The sequence below is a fragment of the Odocoileus virginianus genome, chromosome 17 (assembly GCF_023699985.2).
Source record: "Odocoileus virginianus isolate 20LAN1187 ecotype Illinois chromosome 17, Ovbor_1.2, whole genome shotgun sequence".
In the NCBI taxonomy this organism is placed as follows: Eukaryota; Metazoa; Chordata; class Mammalia; order Artiodactyla; family Cervidae; genus Odocoileus; species Odocoileus virginianus.
In genome coordinates this window covers 33393715-33408747 of record NC_069690.1, presented here as the reverse complement: position 1 = coordinate 33408747, position 15033 = coordinate 33393715, and the positions used below count along the sequence as shown (strand labels likewise).

The 15033-nt window shown below is 50.4% G+C and overlaps 1 protein-coding gene and 1 non-coding gene across 12 annotated transcripts in view; one reads left to right on the top strand and one right to left on the bottom strand.

The window, feature by feature from the left end:
- Positions 1 to 1029: 1029 nt before the first annotated feature.
- On the bottom strand, positions 1030 to 1136 carry LOC139039235 (U6 spliceosomal RNA). Its single transcript, XR_011492558.1, has one exon. It is a non-coding gene; the product is annotated as a U6 spliceosomal RNA (small nuclear RNA).
- A 5783-nt stretch (positions 1137 to 6919) lies between these two features.
- MPRIP (myosin phosphatase Rho interacting protein) overlaps positions 6920 to 15033 on the top strand; it is a 94387-nt gene continuing 86273 nt past the window's right edge. For 6 of the 11 annotated variants that reach the window (XM_070479258.1, XM_070479259.1, XM_070479260.1 and 3 more), the window contains exon 1: positions 6921 to 7339. In XM_070479258.1, the coding sequence (XP_070335359.1) occupies positions 7217 to 7339 (123 nt within the window). In that variant the 5' untranslated portion in view covers positions 6921 to 7216. Of the gene's footprint in view, positions 7340 to 15033 lie in introns of all 11 variants that reach the window. The other 5 variants (XM_070479262.1, XM_070479263.1, XM_070479266.1 and 2 more) reach the window with 3 other exon arrangements.

Genomic DNA, 15033 nt, shown 5'->3' with positions numbered 1-15033 from the left:
TCCCACCAGCTTTTTTAAAAAATGTTTTATTTGAGATGACATTGATTCCTTTATTAAATTTTTCTTTTCTTTTTAAATAAATAATTAATGCATTTTATTTTTGGCCACATTGGTCTTCGTTGCTATACGAGGGCTTTCTCTAGTTGTGATGCGTGGGTTTCTCATAGCGGTGGCTTCTCTTGTTGTGCAGTATGGGCTCTATAGAGTTTGGGCTCAGCAGTTATGGCTCACGTGCTTGGGATCCCACGGAACATGGGATCTTCCCAAACCAGGGCTGGAACCTGCGTCCCCTGCATTGGGAGTGGGGCATCTGGACCACCAGGGAAGTCCCTCCCACCAGCTCTTTTATTTTCAAGTAAAAACATAATATTTTTTAATAATTGACTGCATGACATACTTCTACACTTTCTTCCTACATTTGCTTTTTTTTTTTTTCCATTTATTTTTATTAGTTGGAGGCTAATTACTTTACATCATTGCAGTGGTTCTTGTCATACATTGAAATGAATTAGCCATGGATTTACATGTATTCCCCATCCCGGTCCCCCCTCCCACCTCCCTCTCCACCCGATCCCTCTGGGTCTTCCCAGTGCACCAGGCCCGAGCACTTGTCTCATGCATCCAACCTGGGCTGGTGATCTGTTTCACCCTAGATAATATACATGTTTCGATGCTGTTCTCTTGAAACATCCCACCCTCGCCTTCTCCCACAGAGTCCACAAGTCTGTTCTATACATCAGAGTCTCTTTTTCTGTTTTGCATATAGGGTTATCGTTACCATCTTTCTAAATTCCATATATGTGTGTTAGTATACTGTAATGGTCTTTATCTTTCTGGCTTACTTCGCTCTGTATAATAGGCTCCAGTTTCATCCATCTCATTAGAACTGATTCAAATGAATTCTTTTTAATGGCTGAGTAATATTCCATGGTGTATATGTACCACAGCTTCCTCATCCATTCGTCTGCTGATGGGCATCTAGGTTGCTTCCATGTCCTGGCTATTATAAACAGTGCTGCGATGAACATTAAAAATATGGAGCGCTTCACGAATTTGCGTGTCATCCTTGCTCAGGGGCCATGCTAATCTTCTCTGTATCGTTCCAATTTTAGTATATATGCTGCTGAAGCGAGCACTGCTTTTTTTTTTTTTAATTGGAGGATAATTGCTTTACAATGCTATGTTGGTTTCTGCTGTACAACAATGGGAATCAATCATTACTATATATATCCTCTCCCTCTTGAGCCTTCTTCACCCCCCAACTAGCTTTTAAACTTCACCTTACATGGCAGAAGGCTGACCACTTTGACCCTCTCATTCCTTACTGGCTTCATGGCACTCCCCTGTACCAAAGACCTATCATTTATTTATCAGATCTCCCAGAGGTGGCCAGCTGGTGCGTCTCCATGTTTCTGTTCTCGAGAACAATGATGCCTTGCGCATCCTCGTCTGTGACATACCTTTGTGCACCCATGTGAGCAGTTCCACACCTATCTTCCCAGAGGACTCACTAGGTCAGAGGGTATGCATGCTGAAAATTTTAACAGAACAGCTAAATTTCCCTCCCGCTGGACTTTATCTGCCCAGGGCCTGTCGTATCTGAGGACTGTGGTCATTTGGTGCCTGTGGGAATCAGGCTGGAAGGAGCCTACACGCTCCTCTGACGTCCTCCGAGGGCAGCGCACCTGAGCCCCAGGGAAGGTCAGGGCCCACCTGCCCACAGCACCCTTGGCTGGGTAGTGTAGAGCACTGGTTATAAATGTACTGCACACATCTGAGTTCAGCCTCACTATTTACTGGTTCTATCACCTTGAATGAGGTCCTTGACCTCCCTGTGCCTCAGTTCCCTCATCTGTAAACTGGGAATAATACTAACTCCAAGCGGCAGGCAGGGAGGGGCCGGCAAGCTGTGTTTGCAACATTTGAAGTATAGGTCATTTAGGGTGGCTTTGGGGGGGACTACTGGAAGGTGGGGGGCTACCAAGAAGCCCCACCAGGCACCACTTGGCGCTGCGAGAACTGATTTGCATTTAGTGAGATTATATGTGAGAGAACACAGAACCCAGCATGGAGCACACTGACAGCGCTCCATGGCCACAGAACCACATGATCCGACGTGATGGCTGACAAGAGCTAGCCCAGGACCAGGGAGACCCACCTTCCTGAGAGATTGGCCAGGACAGGGAGGCCTGACCGACAGGAAAAGAAGGGACTCAAGGGAGAGGGCCAACCTGGCCCTCTACATGTTAGTGTAAATATAGTTTTATTCGAACCCCACCTCACTCATGCACTTATGTATTGCCTATGAAGCCTCCCCGGAACAACAAGTGAGTGTGTGCTTGTATCAGAGACCACGTGGTCTGCAAAGCCTAAAACATTTACTAGCTGGCTCTCTACAGAAAATGCTTGCCAACCCCAGTACAGGGGTTCTAGGCACAACAGTAAAAGCAGAAAGCTTCTGAGCAACTACTGTCACAAGTATCAAACTAGGCACGTCCTGTGTATTAATATATTTCATCCTCACAGTAACCTATGAAGCAGATACTGTTTGTGGCAGCCAGTCTCAGGGGCCCAGGGAAGCACTCCCGGGGATGCAGGCCCCGGGGCGGTGCTGGGGCTGGGCAGTGGCACTGACTACGGATGGTGGAGCTGGTGCCAGGCTGGGAGATGCCAGCTGGTTCTGCCTCCTCCCTCCCAGACTTTGGGGATACCTGAGCTGTGGGGTGAGGCCACAGGACAGAGGAGGACAGGGAAGGCCTCAGTCTGGACACCTTCTCACTGCGCTCTTGTGAGACCTAGCAGAGCCACTCATTGGGCCTAGTCAGCCCACAGAACTGCAAGAGGCAGTAAAGCAGAGTCAGTCATGAGCTGGGTCAGGTGGGTGTTTTCATACAGCCACAAGACCTCCTGGGCCCTCCCAGGCCGGCGACCTCTCGGCTTGTTACTCCTACTCTGCCTGAACCAGTGGGCTGCACCCCCCTTCCCCAACAGCAACCCCTCAAGGAGCTTTTCCAGAGGCTGATTAAATCAGAATATGTGGGTATAGGGTCCTAGAGTAGGTGTTTTTTAAATCCCTTGAGATTGAAGAACCCCAGCTCCACCATTGTTTCCAAAACTTGCCCAAATATCAGGCTGGCCTGGCACAGCAACTACAGCGTAGCTTCCTGAGTGCCGCTGGGCCAGGTCCAGAATCTCCAGGGGGGTCTATGAGCTGGAGGGGCAGCATGGCCCCTGGTGAATCTCATTACCAAGTTTAAAGCAAAGGGGAGAGGACAGCCAGCTCCCAGGTTGGAGGACTGTTTGGCAGTTTCCTGTTACATGAGACACACTCACCAAACACCCAGCTAACCCTTCTTGGGTGGACCCTACAAAGCAAGTGCTTTCCTCAGCCAGAGTCAGGCCAAGGATGTTCCTATGAGAGTTACTCATCATGGACCAGACCAAGAGCATTTGCGGGGTATATATGTGTGTGTGTGCATCTGCATGTATGCACGTGTGTATGTGTATATATGTGTACATGTGTGTGCACATGTGTATATGTATTTGTGTGTGTGCATGTGCTTGTGTATGTGTGTATATGTAGTGTTTGTGTATGTCTGTGTGCATATACGTGTTTGTGTGTATATGTGTCTACATGTATATGCATGTGTGTGTAATGCATATGTATGTGTATGTATGTGTGTGTGTGTGTGCATGTCCATGAGTCCTGCTCCCTTATAGGATGGTGTCGGGGTGCAGAGCAGGGAGATGCCCCTGTCTGCATGTGGAGACCACGTGAAGAGCACTGCTTGCCTCGTCATTGCCTGCTTGAGCTTTACATCATCCATAGAGATGTCGGCAGTGGACAGATTGTGAGTGGACAGCCCAATGAGCATTCATGTGCAGTATTTGATGTGGTCCCAGGTGCTGTTCTAGGACCCCAGAAACAAGCCAAGGTGATAAGATGCCCTGTGTGCATGGGTATTATACTCTGGTGTGGGAGACACAACAGTGAGATGGGACAGTCAGTTTTAATCCATTCACTTCGTAAGTGCCTACTCTCTGCCAGGCAGGGAAGTTCCAGGGAAATGGAGCAGGACTCCTGACCCAGCCCTGCTTGCATGGTGCCATGGTCTGGTCCTGTCTGGAGGACAGCACTTACAAGGTTAAGTCTACCTGACTCCCTCTTGAATATTCCCGAATTCATTCTGATCGTCTCCCCCTGACTCTGTCCTAGTTCAGGCTGCTACCTGGGCTGTGGCAGTAGTTTCCGATCAGTGGTGCTTCCAGTCTCCTCCTCTGCTTCATTCTCAGGCCAGCAGCCCTTCTTAAGTGTTCAGTCTAACAACATCACTTACTGGTTCCCAGCTGCCCAGGAAGCTCTGGGGTCGTCTGAAGCCTGTGTGCGTTTGAATCCTCTCTTAGAGGGTGTGTGTTGTGACCGCAGGCAAGTTCTTTAAATGCCCCGAGTCTCATGTGTGTTTTCTGTAAAATGGAGATAAAATGATGATAATAAACACCAACAACCCATCTCCCTGAAGAGGCCGGGCTGTAACCTATGGTAACAGGTGTCTGTTCTGCGAGGGCTGAAGCTCTGTGACCATGCTCTGCTCGCTCCTTCTGGATCACTCTTGACTCTGCCCTACTTCTGTCTGGAATGCTTGCCCTCCGCCTGGCTGGTTCTTACTCAGTTCATGTCTCAGCCCTAGCACTGCCTCCTCCAAGCAGCCCTCCCAGAAGCTGCACACACACAGCTCAGTCTCCTTGTCTGGACCCTCACAACAGCCCGGGTTGACTGTCTCTCTGCCCTCTGCTCTTATCTGTCTCTGCTTGCTCAGTGTGAGCTCCTCCCAGGCGGCTTGAATCACACGTCATCTCCTGCCCAGCTGCAGACCCTTTCCATTCAAGGCAGGTGCCACATGTGTGTGCCAACTAGAGCTGAACTTGCCAGGCATTTTCTATTTCACTTTTCTTTATTTTTTGGTCACTCCACGCAGCATGCGGGATCTTAGTTCCCAGTCCAGGGATCGAAACTGTGCCTCCTGAAGTGGAAGTATGGAGTCTTAACCCCTGGACCATCAGTGAAGTCCCCCAAGCATTTTCTTAAGGGCAGGAGCCTTTGAGTCAGCCTTCAGGCATGGGTGAGACTTTAAAAATTATTTTAAAACAAGTTGTGAAGTGAAAGTTAGTCGCTCAGTCCTATTCAACTCTGTGACCCCATGGACTGTAGCCTGCCAGGCTCCTCTGTCCATGGAATTCTCCAGGCAAGAATACTGGGGTGGGTAGCCATTCCCTTCTCTGGGGGATCTTCCCAACCCAGGGATACCACATAATACCAAATCCAAAGAAACAAAAGGGCTCACAGTGAAAATTAAAAGTAGGTCACCTCTCACCACCCAGTTCTCTCCCCAGAGGTCACCATCGGTGTCAGTTTCTGAGGATTCTGTGCAATTCTCTCTGTCCCCTGCCACACACACATTTTTTTATTTTGCAAAAATGTAAACTAACAGAAACATTACAAGGATAGGACAATAAACACCCTTTGCCTCGATTTACCAATTAACATTTTGACACATTATGCTAAATATTTTATAAGGATTGTGTCATGTAATGCTCACAACAAGCACACAATCATGCCAGTTTTGTAGATGAGGTAACTGAGGTAGCCGGCAGGTGAAACAGCTGGCCTTTCCCCTCAGGTGGCCACAGGACGTGGATCCACCTTTTTCAGCTCCCTTTGGAGGGAAGTATTGTCTTACACTGACTTGAAATCCACCTCCCTGCGATGTTCACCGGATGCTCAGTGGAAAAGTACACAGCCCTGGAAGCATCTGCTGCTTCTAAAACCTTCCATTCCCTAAGCAACAGCTGCTGTCCCCACCACTAACACATGCTTCGGTGTCACCTCCTCTGTGAGGCGAGTTGGCTCACCCCCCTGTTTGAAAACTCCGGTGATGAACTCCTGACTGCCAGCAGGATGACCTTTACCCGTCGGAGCTTGAAACCCGAGGTCCAGGCTGCCAGCCCCATCCCTTCCGGCTCCTTACTCCCTTACTCCAGTCCCTCCCAACCTCTCACCTTCTGCTTGGATTTCCCCTCCTCCCTGAAGCCACCCCTGATCTCCCCGAGGAGCCCCCTCTCTGGGCTGCTGAGCCTTCTGCCTGCGCCCCCTTTACAGTCTTCGCCAAGTGGTCTTTTGGTTAGGAGGCAGGAGAGTGGACGACTGGAGTGAGAGTTGTCCCGCCTAGCGCAGCGACCCCTCCCTCCTCCAGTGACTTCGGGCTTCGGAGCCTTAATTTCCTCCAGCACGTCATGGGGGCAGGAATGCCTGGCTCAGTAGCTGGCATCGCGTCAGCGCTCACTAATCTCCCGCAATAGAACTGACAGCTCTTCCAGGCTGACGCCTCTTAGTCACCCCTCGAAACCCTACCTCCCTCTCCTTAACTTCTCCGCTCCTTAGTGTCCGCCCACGTAAAATGTGGGTGGGGAGGCTGTGAGTCTCGCGCATATCAAGTACTTGGAACTGTAGGGATCCTTACTGACCGCCACGCGGGGCCCGCGCCCAGTGGGTGTCAAACTAATCCTCTCCGCGTGGGCGCGCGACGGCGAGGTTGCAAGAGCTGTTTGCGGAGCCGGCCGGTAGGCCCCGCTCCTCCTCGCCCCTCCCACAGACCCCGCCCCGCCGGCAGGCCCCGCCCCCGCAGCTGTCAGGCCCGGCGGCCGCGCGCCCGTCCACCAAGCCTGAACGCCCCACCACTCCCCGCCTTCCTCCGCCTACACAAGTTACCTTGCGCCAGGCCGCCTTCTGTCCCTCCCCCGACTCCCATTGGCTAGAGGGTTTCTTTGTTAGCCGGGAGGTGGAGCTGCCATTGGTCCAACGAGGCGCCGATCGCGCCAGGACGCGGGCCCGCCCCGCGCGCTGCCCCGCCCCGCGCGCTGGCCCGTCGCCTCCTCGCGCGCGCCCGCCGCCCCGGAGTGCGCCCGGCGCTCCGCTTCCCTTCGCTACTGCCGCGGGCGCCGAGGGCTGCGCGGGCACCGAGCGCGGGGACCGGCGGGGCGGTGGGAGCGGGAGCGGGCGCGCGAGGCCGCGTCCATGGGCCCGGGGCCGGCGGGCGGCGGCGGCGGCGGCGCGGGCGGGCGGCGAGGGCCGCGCGCTCTCTGAGGCTCTGGCCTGCGTGCGCGGCTGGAGGCGGCGGCCGGGGATGCGGCGGCGCCCGGCCTGAGCCCGCGCCCGGCCATGTCGGCGGCCAAGGAGAACCCGTGCAGGAAATTCCAGGCCAACATCTTCAACAAGAGCAAGTGTCAGAACTGCTTCAAGCCCCGTGAGTCGCATCTGCTCAACGACGAGGACCTGACGCAGGTGAGCGGGCGGCGCGGGAGGGGCGGACAAAGCGGCGCCCGCGGGACAAGCGGCGCCCTCCGCTTGCCGCCGGGTGACTCATGCGTTTCGGCGGCTCAGGGCGCCCGGCCGAGCGCGGGAACAAAGCGCGGGGCCGCTTGCGCCCGTCCGGCTCTGCGCCCCCGCCCCCCCCCGCAATCTCTCGCCGGTGGCTCCGGGCGGGGGCGGCCTGGGTCCGGGTCTCGCTCCGGGCGCGACCCCGTGCCGCCGGCAGGAGGGGCTCGCGGCCTCCCCGCGCCCAGAGTCGTCGCTCCCGGCCGCGTCTCTCGTCCCCGGGGGGCTTCGCAGGCTTCGGCGGCGGAAACCCGCCCACAGCGCGGCGCCGGGCCGTCCCGCGTGCCCGGGCGGGGTTGCTGGGGCGGCCGGCCCCTCCGGAGCTGGGCTCTGCGGCCCGGCGCGAGCACTCCCGCTTCCCAGGCCGTCCTGCCCCCACGCGGCCTCTCCCCGGCCCCGGTCTCCTCGAGGTCTCCCTGGTCCCCCTGCGCGGGGCTGGGAGCTGACCTCGTCGCGGCCGCTGCTTCCACCGGCTCGCCGCTTTCGAGTGGCCGGGGCGGGCCGTTTCTCTTGCTGCGGAGTGGGTGGCCTGGCAGGGATGACGGCACGGGACCCGCCGCCGTTCCCAGCGGCCAGGAAAAGACTCCCAGTACCGAGACCCCACACCCGGTGCCGCGGAGTCAAAGCGTCAGGACCTCAGGGCCCGTTTCCTGGTGGTGGTCCCGGTGGTGGGTGGGCTTCTAAGGGACATGCCCTCCTCTCCACCAGACTCCTCGCCCGGGGAAGCAGTTACTGTGGCGATGAGGGTCCTGGACCAGGACTCAAGAGACCGAGCTTGTAGGCTTGCTGTCACTGGCAACTGCGTGACCTTGAACAAATCTGTTTGCTCGGTATAGTTTCATTTCCTTCTTCATAAATTGGGAGTAGGAATCCCTGGCTCTCTTCCCTCACCAGGCTGTTATGAAAAGCGAGGCGTGATATCTTAGTAAACTTTTTCCTTTTACAGTTACAAAAAAAATCACCTGCAAAAAAAAAAAATCACCTGCAGAATAGTAAACTTGAATTTAGAAAGTTTCTGGTCTTGGCAAGGGTTATTCTGAGAGTTTTCTAGTTATTCCAGGCAGCTGCTTAAATTGGGTGTTTACACCCCAAAGGGCTTGTTTTCTGATTCTTAAGCATAGTTGAACTGGAATGAAATCTGCATGTTTGAAATGTATCTGTTTAAAAAATGCTGATTATTAATTGGATTCGTGGGTGGATGTTGCAAATTTAAAAGTATCTTATTCTTGGAGTGTATTCACAGTTGAACTGTAGGTTTTGAAATAGGCCTGGGCCCTCCCGGGCACAAGTGGAATGGTAGTTTCTGAAATGATTGGGTTATTTGTGCCTGGAGGGATTACGCCAGGCTTCTACCTCCTGGGATCTTTCAGGAAGAAACTGCTCTTGAAAAGAGGAGGGAGACTCAGGGCTGTTGCCAACAGCCTTAGCTGCTGCTCCCTGCATCCGGCCCTCCACCCCCCGCCTCATCCTCATGGCTCCATTAGGAAACCTCAGCCAATCGGTTCCCATCAGTCTTCCCCAAGTCCTTGCTTCCTGTTGCCCCTCCGGCCCGAGCTTATTTTAGACCGTCAAGGCTGGAAGATAGATCAGGGATCGTCGAGGCTACCTCCTCTTTAAGGCGTTTATACTTTAGTTGTTCTCCTGTGCATGTCTCTGCATACATACGGACTCAAGTACAATGAAAAAAATCTTTTTTAACCTAAACTGTGTGCATTTTTGCTCTGCCACATAATTTTTTTTTTCCCCTTGCCGTGATGTCTTGTAGCCATTTTCATGGTCATACATATCAGTATACCAAACTTGTTTTGCATTTTGTATTGTCAGGGATGTACCATAGTTTAACCATTACCTTATTGCTGGGAAGCGAAATTTTTTACTGGTTTTGTTATAGATAGTGAATGCTTCAATGAACAGCTTTCTAACTGCTTTTGGGTATGTGTGTGCGCACTTACACACGCACAAGTGCAAGTATTTCTCTGGGGGCAGATCTGTAAAAATAGAATGAGTGAATTGATATATATATATATATATATTTTTTTTTTTTTTTTTTTTTTAAAGATAATCATCAAATTGTCTTCTGGAAAAGACTATTATCTTATCATTGCCATGACTGGGTATTATCAAATGTTTAGTTCTATAGTAACTTCCCAAGTTACCAGTGAGGTTAAGCCTCTTTTAATAATAATTGTTGGATATATTTTGTTTCTTTTGTGGATTTTCATAGTATTTTCTCATTTTTCTATCAGGTTAGTCCCCCCAACCCCTCATCCCATTGAGTTGTAGGAGTTTTCTGTATATATTCTAGGTCAGGAGTCCACAAACTTTCTGTAAAAGGTCAGATAGTAAATGTTTCAGCCTTGTGGGCCATAGACCTTTGTGGCTACTATGGAGCTTTGCCACTGTACCACAAAAGCCGCTGTGTGAAGCTGCTGTAGACAAGATGTAAACTATGGTGTATGGCTGTTTCCAGTAAAACTTTATTTACAAAAAAAGGCAGTTGAGAGGATTGGCCTGGAGCCATGGTTTGCTGACTCCCACTCTAGATATTAATTTGGTACCCTGGGTCGTCTTGTGGCGTGCGGGCTTCTACAGCACGCAGGCTTAGCACCTGTTATATACCGTGTTTAAGTGACTGTTTGGTCTTTTCTCTCCTTACACATGTGTGTTAGTCGCTCAGTCATGTCCAACTCTGTGACCCCATGGAGTGTATGTAGCCTGCCAGGCTCCTCTGTCCATGGAACTCTCCAGGCCTGAATACTGGAATGGGTTGCTGTATCTTTCTCCAGGGAATCTTCCCGAACAGAGATTGAACCGGGGTCTCCCACACTGTGGGCAGATTTTTTACCTTCTGAGCTACCTGGGAAGCCTTTATATGGTAGTTTTAAATATGAATGCAGTTAAGTTTCCATGTTTTTAGTTTGTAGTTTTAATCTCATGCTTATAAAAGTTTTATTTCCAGCATTATAAAATAGCCTCTAATATTTTCTTTATTGTAAGTAAGAAAATATTATTTTTATGCTTAACTTTGTTTCTGGTTTTCTTTTTGGCCACACTGTGTGGCTTGCGGGATCTTAGTTCTCTGACGGGGGATCGAACCTGGGCCCTTGGCAGTGAAAGGAGCATAGTGTCCTAATCACTGGACCTCCAGAGAATTACCTATGCTTAGCTTTTTAACCCATTGGGTTTGTGTTGTAGGAAGATAATAATTCTGGCTAAAGGCAGAAGCTCTAATAGATGCTCTTGAAGAAGTCCAGGTAAATGTCTGTAAAGGTCTTCGGGTCAGTGCTGACACTGGGAACAAGACATTGGCAGTCGATCAGAGGTGGGAATTGAGGAAACCTGATTGGGTAAAAGTACCTTTAACGGCAGTTGAGAATAGCAGATTTGGAGTAGATTTGGGGGAGTAGGGAATTCCCGAGTAAAAGAAGCGGTAAATTTGACTTCAGGGAGGTGGAGGTCCAATTTGATCCTTAGGCGGAATCACCCACTCAGGTAGTTGGTTAGAGCTGGAGGAGGGGTTGGGGCTCGGTGGGAATTCTGATGTTATAGGAGTGAATGGAGTTATCACGAGGTTGTGTAGAGTGAAATGAGAGGGGGAGGGCTTGTTGGTCAGTGGGAGCAGCAGATCTGGAACTGAGGGGTCTTGGCTTCCAGGTGCTCATCCCAGCCTGGGTTCCTAGTGGGTATTGGCTGGATGTCTGCCTCTCCAACTGACTTGTACACCATTAAGCATGGCTTTTTGTGAAAGAAATCACCAAACTTCAGTTCTAGTCCCTGGTCTAGCACTGTTTTGTTGATGGGACCTTGGCTGGGTTGTCTCTCTCCAGGAGAAAAAGGAGGTTAGTCTTGATCTTTCTCAGTGCTTCGGTCCTCCTGTGTCTCCCCCCAGCCCCCCAGTCTAATTCTGCCACTTGCTGTGCTCATACTCTGATGCTGGGGCTTCTGGGGCATTGGGGTAGGAATCTAGGGCATAGAGGTGGATAGACCAGGCCTTGCTCTCCTTGTGAATCATTTCATCAGTCCTTTCATCATTTCTCTTTATTCTGTGACTTTCTTAGATGTTCCAGAGTATGGAACTTCTTTATTTGATTTAGCACTTAACTCAGAAACAACGGAAAGATTTCATGCCCACCCATTTTAGAAGATTTGTGATTATTCAGATTGGTATATAGTTTGGTAAGGGGTGTGTCAGAAGTCCCAGACCTTACAAATGACCAAACAAGCACATGAAAAATGGTTAATATCGTTAGTCATTAGGGAAGTGCAAATTGAAACCACAGTGAGGTACCACTTCATACCCACCAGGATGGCTGTAGAAGAAAATGGGAAAGTGTTAAGTGTGGTGAAGATGTGGCGAAGTTGGAGCCCTTGTGCATTGTTCTGGGAGTGTAAAATGGTACAGTTGCTGTGGAAATCAGCTTGTCAGTTCCTCAAAAGAATCAGCACGTGACTCAGTGATTCCATTCCTAGTATATACCCGAAAGAATTGGAAACAGGTATTCAAACAAATAGTTTATGCCTATGTTTCTAACAGCACTATTTACAATAGCTGAAAGTAGCACCAACCCAAATATTCATCAGTGGATGAACAGAGAAATTATTGTCTGTCCATACAATACAATATCATTCAGTTATAAAAAGGAATGAAGTAATGAGACATGCTACAACATGATTGACCCTCAAAAACTGATATTAAGTGAAAGAGTCAGACACAAAAGGTCATATACTGTATGATTCCATTTATATGAAATGTCCAGAACAGGTAAATCTGTAGAAACACAAAGCAGATTAGTGGTTGCAAGGGTTCTGGTTAGAGGGGAACAGGGCGTACCTGCTGATGGGATCAAGGTTCTGTTTTGGAGTGATGAAATGTCTTAGAGATGCTGTTTGCCTAACACTATGAATGTACTAAATGCCACTGAACTGTTCTGTTGAAAGTGGTTAATTTTATGTGATGTGAATTTTGTCTCGATAAAAAAAGTTCAAGAATCACACACATACACAAATCCTAAACCTGCCCTCTGCTTCTAGTGTCTCTGGAGTGAGTATCTGATTGTTTTGTTTCTAGAGTCTGGGGATTGGCAAATACTTTCTTAAAAGGCCAGATAATATTTTCAGCTTTGTAGGCCCACAGGCAAAATTGAGGCATTTAGGTAGGTACTTATATAACCATTTGAAGATGTAAAAGCTATTCTTGGTCTTGGGACCTTAAGAGAAAGTAGCCAGTGGGCTAGATTGGGCCTCTGGAGTGAGCATACATAGCTTTCCAACCCCCAACCCACTGCCACCCTGTGCCCCCTGCCCCTGCCTGGTTAGACCAGCCCTGTCCAGTAGAACCGTAATGCAAGCCAGATACGTAATTTAAAATTTTTTGGTTGCCACAAAGTAAGAAGAAATAGGTGAGATTAATTTTAATTATATTTAACCTAATGTATCTAAAACATTAACTACCGTTTCAACATGCAAAGATGCTGGTATATGCTCTTTCACCTTTACAGCACTTTTGGTCCAGACTAGCCTCATTCCAAGTGCTCAGTGGCCACGTGTGGCTGTTGTCTACAGTGATGAATGGGGCGGCTCTGGCTGCAGTGGCCTGGCCCACATCTGGGTTCTTGAGACCCTCCGGGGAACTCCAGGATAGGAAGGCTGTGCCTGTGGATTTTTTCTCCTCAGCTCGCATTCGGAGTCCTGGAGGTACAAAGAGTATCAGCTGGGTACTGATACTCTTATCTGCATCCCTTTGTGGTGTGTTTTTGCCAGCTTCAGGGGGTTCTTTCTTTGAAAGTCACTTCTTTTTTGGTAACTCCTTTTACTGTATTTGAGAGCTTTGGCCAGGGCAGGAGGAGAGCAGGGTGCTGGCTGGTCAGGGCTTAGTAGACGCATGCTCTGGGGAGCGAGTGAGAGCCTAGGGTGGGTTGATGGGGGCACATGGAGGTGTGCTGCCTGCATCCCACACCACCCTTTGTGTTTGCTCATCCAGTGCTCTGCAGCTGCATCCTAGTTGCTTTTCCCAGCGTTCTAGCCTGCTACTTGACCTTTCTTTCCGAGTTCTTGTTCCCTTGCCATGCAGAAGGGCTACAATGGAAGACCTGTGTTCTGTTCTTGGCACAGACGTTGCAGAGTGACCCAGAAAGGTCACCTATGTTCTTCTGGCCTCGGCTTCCCACCTCTAAAACCATTGCCCACATTTTGTTCTCAGGAGCGGTCTAGTTCACTAACGGAATGGATGGAGAGTACTGACCAGGCCTGTGGAGGCTACCGAATCCCTTTGTGGTAATTAATATTCCAGAAAGGATGTCAAGGGCCTCTGCTGTGGGGAACAGCCTTTGTTTGGGCTCTCTTCAGATCATGGGCACCCTGACGCTATTTAGCTGAAATAAAATTGACTTGGAATATGCATCTTTAAGTTGTTACAAAGTTGCCATCTAGACTTGAAAGAAGAGAGAGCATTGAGCCAGGGAAGAAAGACTAGAGGATATTGCGCTTCTGTTGCCTCCATCCCAGTGCTGTGGGCAGCGGGTGGGACACAGGGAGGAGTGGGGAGCACTGGGGGCTGGTTTTGAAGCAGTTAATCTGAGAAAACAGGCTTCCTTTATTCTTGAAAACTTACTCTCTGAGCATCACTTTCCCATCTGAGACGACATGGTTGAACCAGGTCACTGGTTTTCAAACTTTAAATTGCAGAGCCTTTTACTCAAAGGAGTCTCATACAGAAATGTGTATGAAACAGAAAAAGTGACACGGTTCTGGGAGACACGCGGTTGGTGCTTGGCCGCTCAGCCGTTTGTTTCTGTTTCCCACACGGGCCCTCCAGTTGTTTCTGAGAGTACAAGGGGCAGGTTTGAAGATTCTGCCTGAGATTTCGTGGTCCCTTTGATTTTAGCAGTGAGGGCTCTGTGAAATAAATGGTCTGGGCTCTTTCACAGCTGCCCTGGACTGGACCCCCAAATACCCAGCTCCACTATTATTATGCTCTTACTTCCTTTGGGGGCAAGAGAGCCAGGGGCTTGGCGTTTTGTCTCTGGAGACTGGACTAGACTCTTCCAAACCACTTGCTGGTTTCCTCAGGGTCATCCTAGTTCACATGAAACCATAGCCTGATTCTTGCCTGGAGCCTGTAACCCTTCTGGCTCCTTCCTCCCCTCGCTCAGCTTGGTGTGTGTGCTGTGCTGAGTGGTGTCCTGCCCCCGGACTTGGGGGCAGCTCGTAGTTAGGGTGAGTGGACAGGCCTGTGGAGTCCTCCTGAGCCTGAGTCGCCCTGGATCCGGGGGTTGTGTGTTCTGTGACCTCCTTCCACTGTCTGTAGGAGTGTCTGGGGAGGCGAGCAGGGCTGGGAACAGCAAGGCTACCTGTGGAGTAGGGATGTGGAGAACCGGTCAGGGTTAGGTTAGATCAGCCTGAGGTCACTGAGCTGCCTAGGGATGGGCTGTGTTCCACCTGGTTCCCTTGCCAGCCTATGTGCGGCCAGGAGCCCAGCCTCCCTCCTCCTGGGAAGGCCACTGTGACTTGTTAACCTGTTACGGTTTCAGTAGGAGGCTGAGGTCTGCAAACTAAGTTGAAGCTGTTTGACAGACTTCAGTTCCTACCCCAAGGAGAAGGGG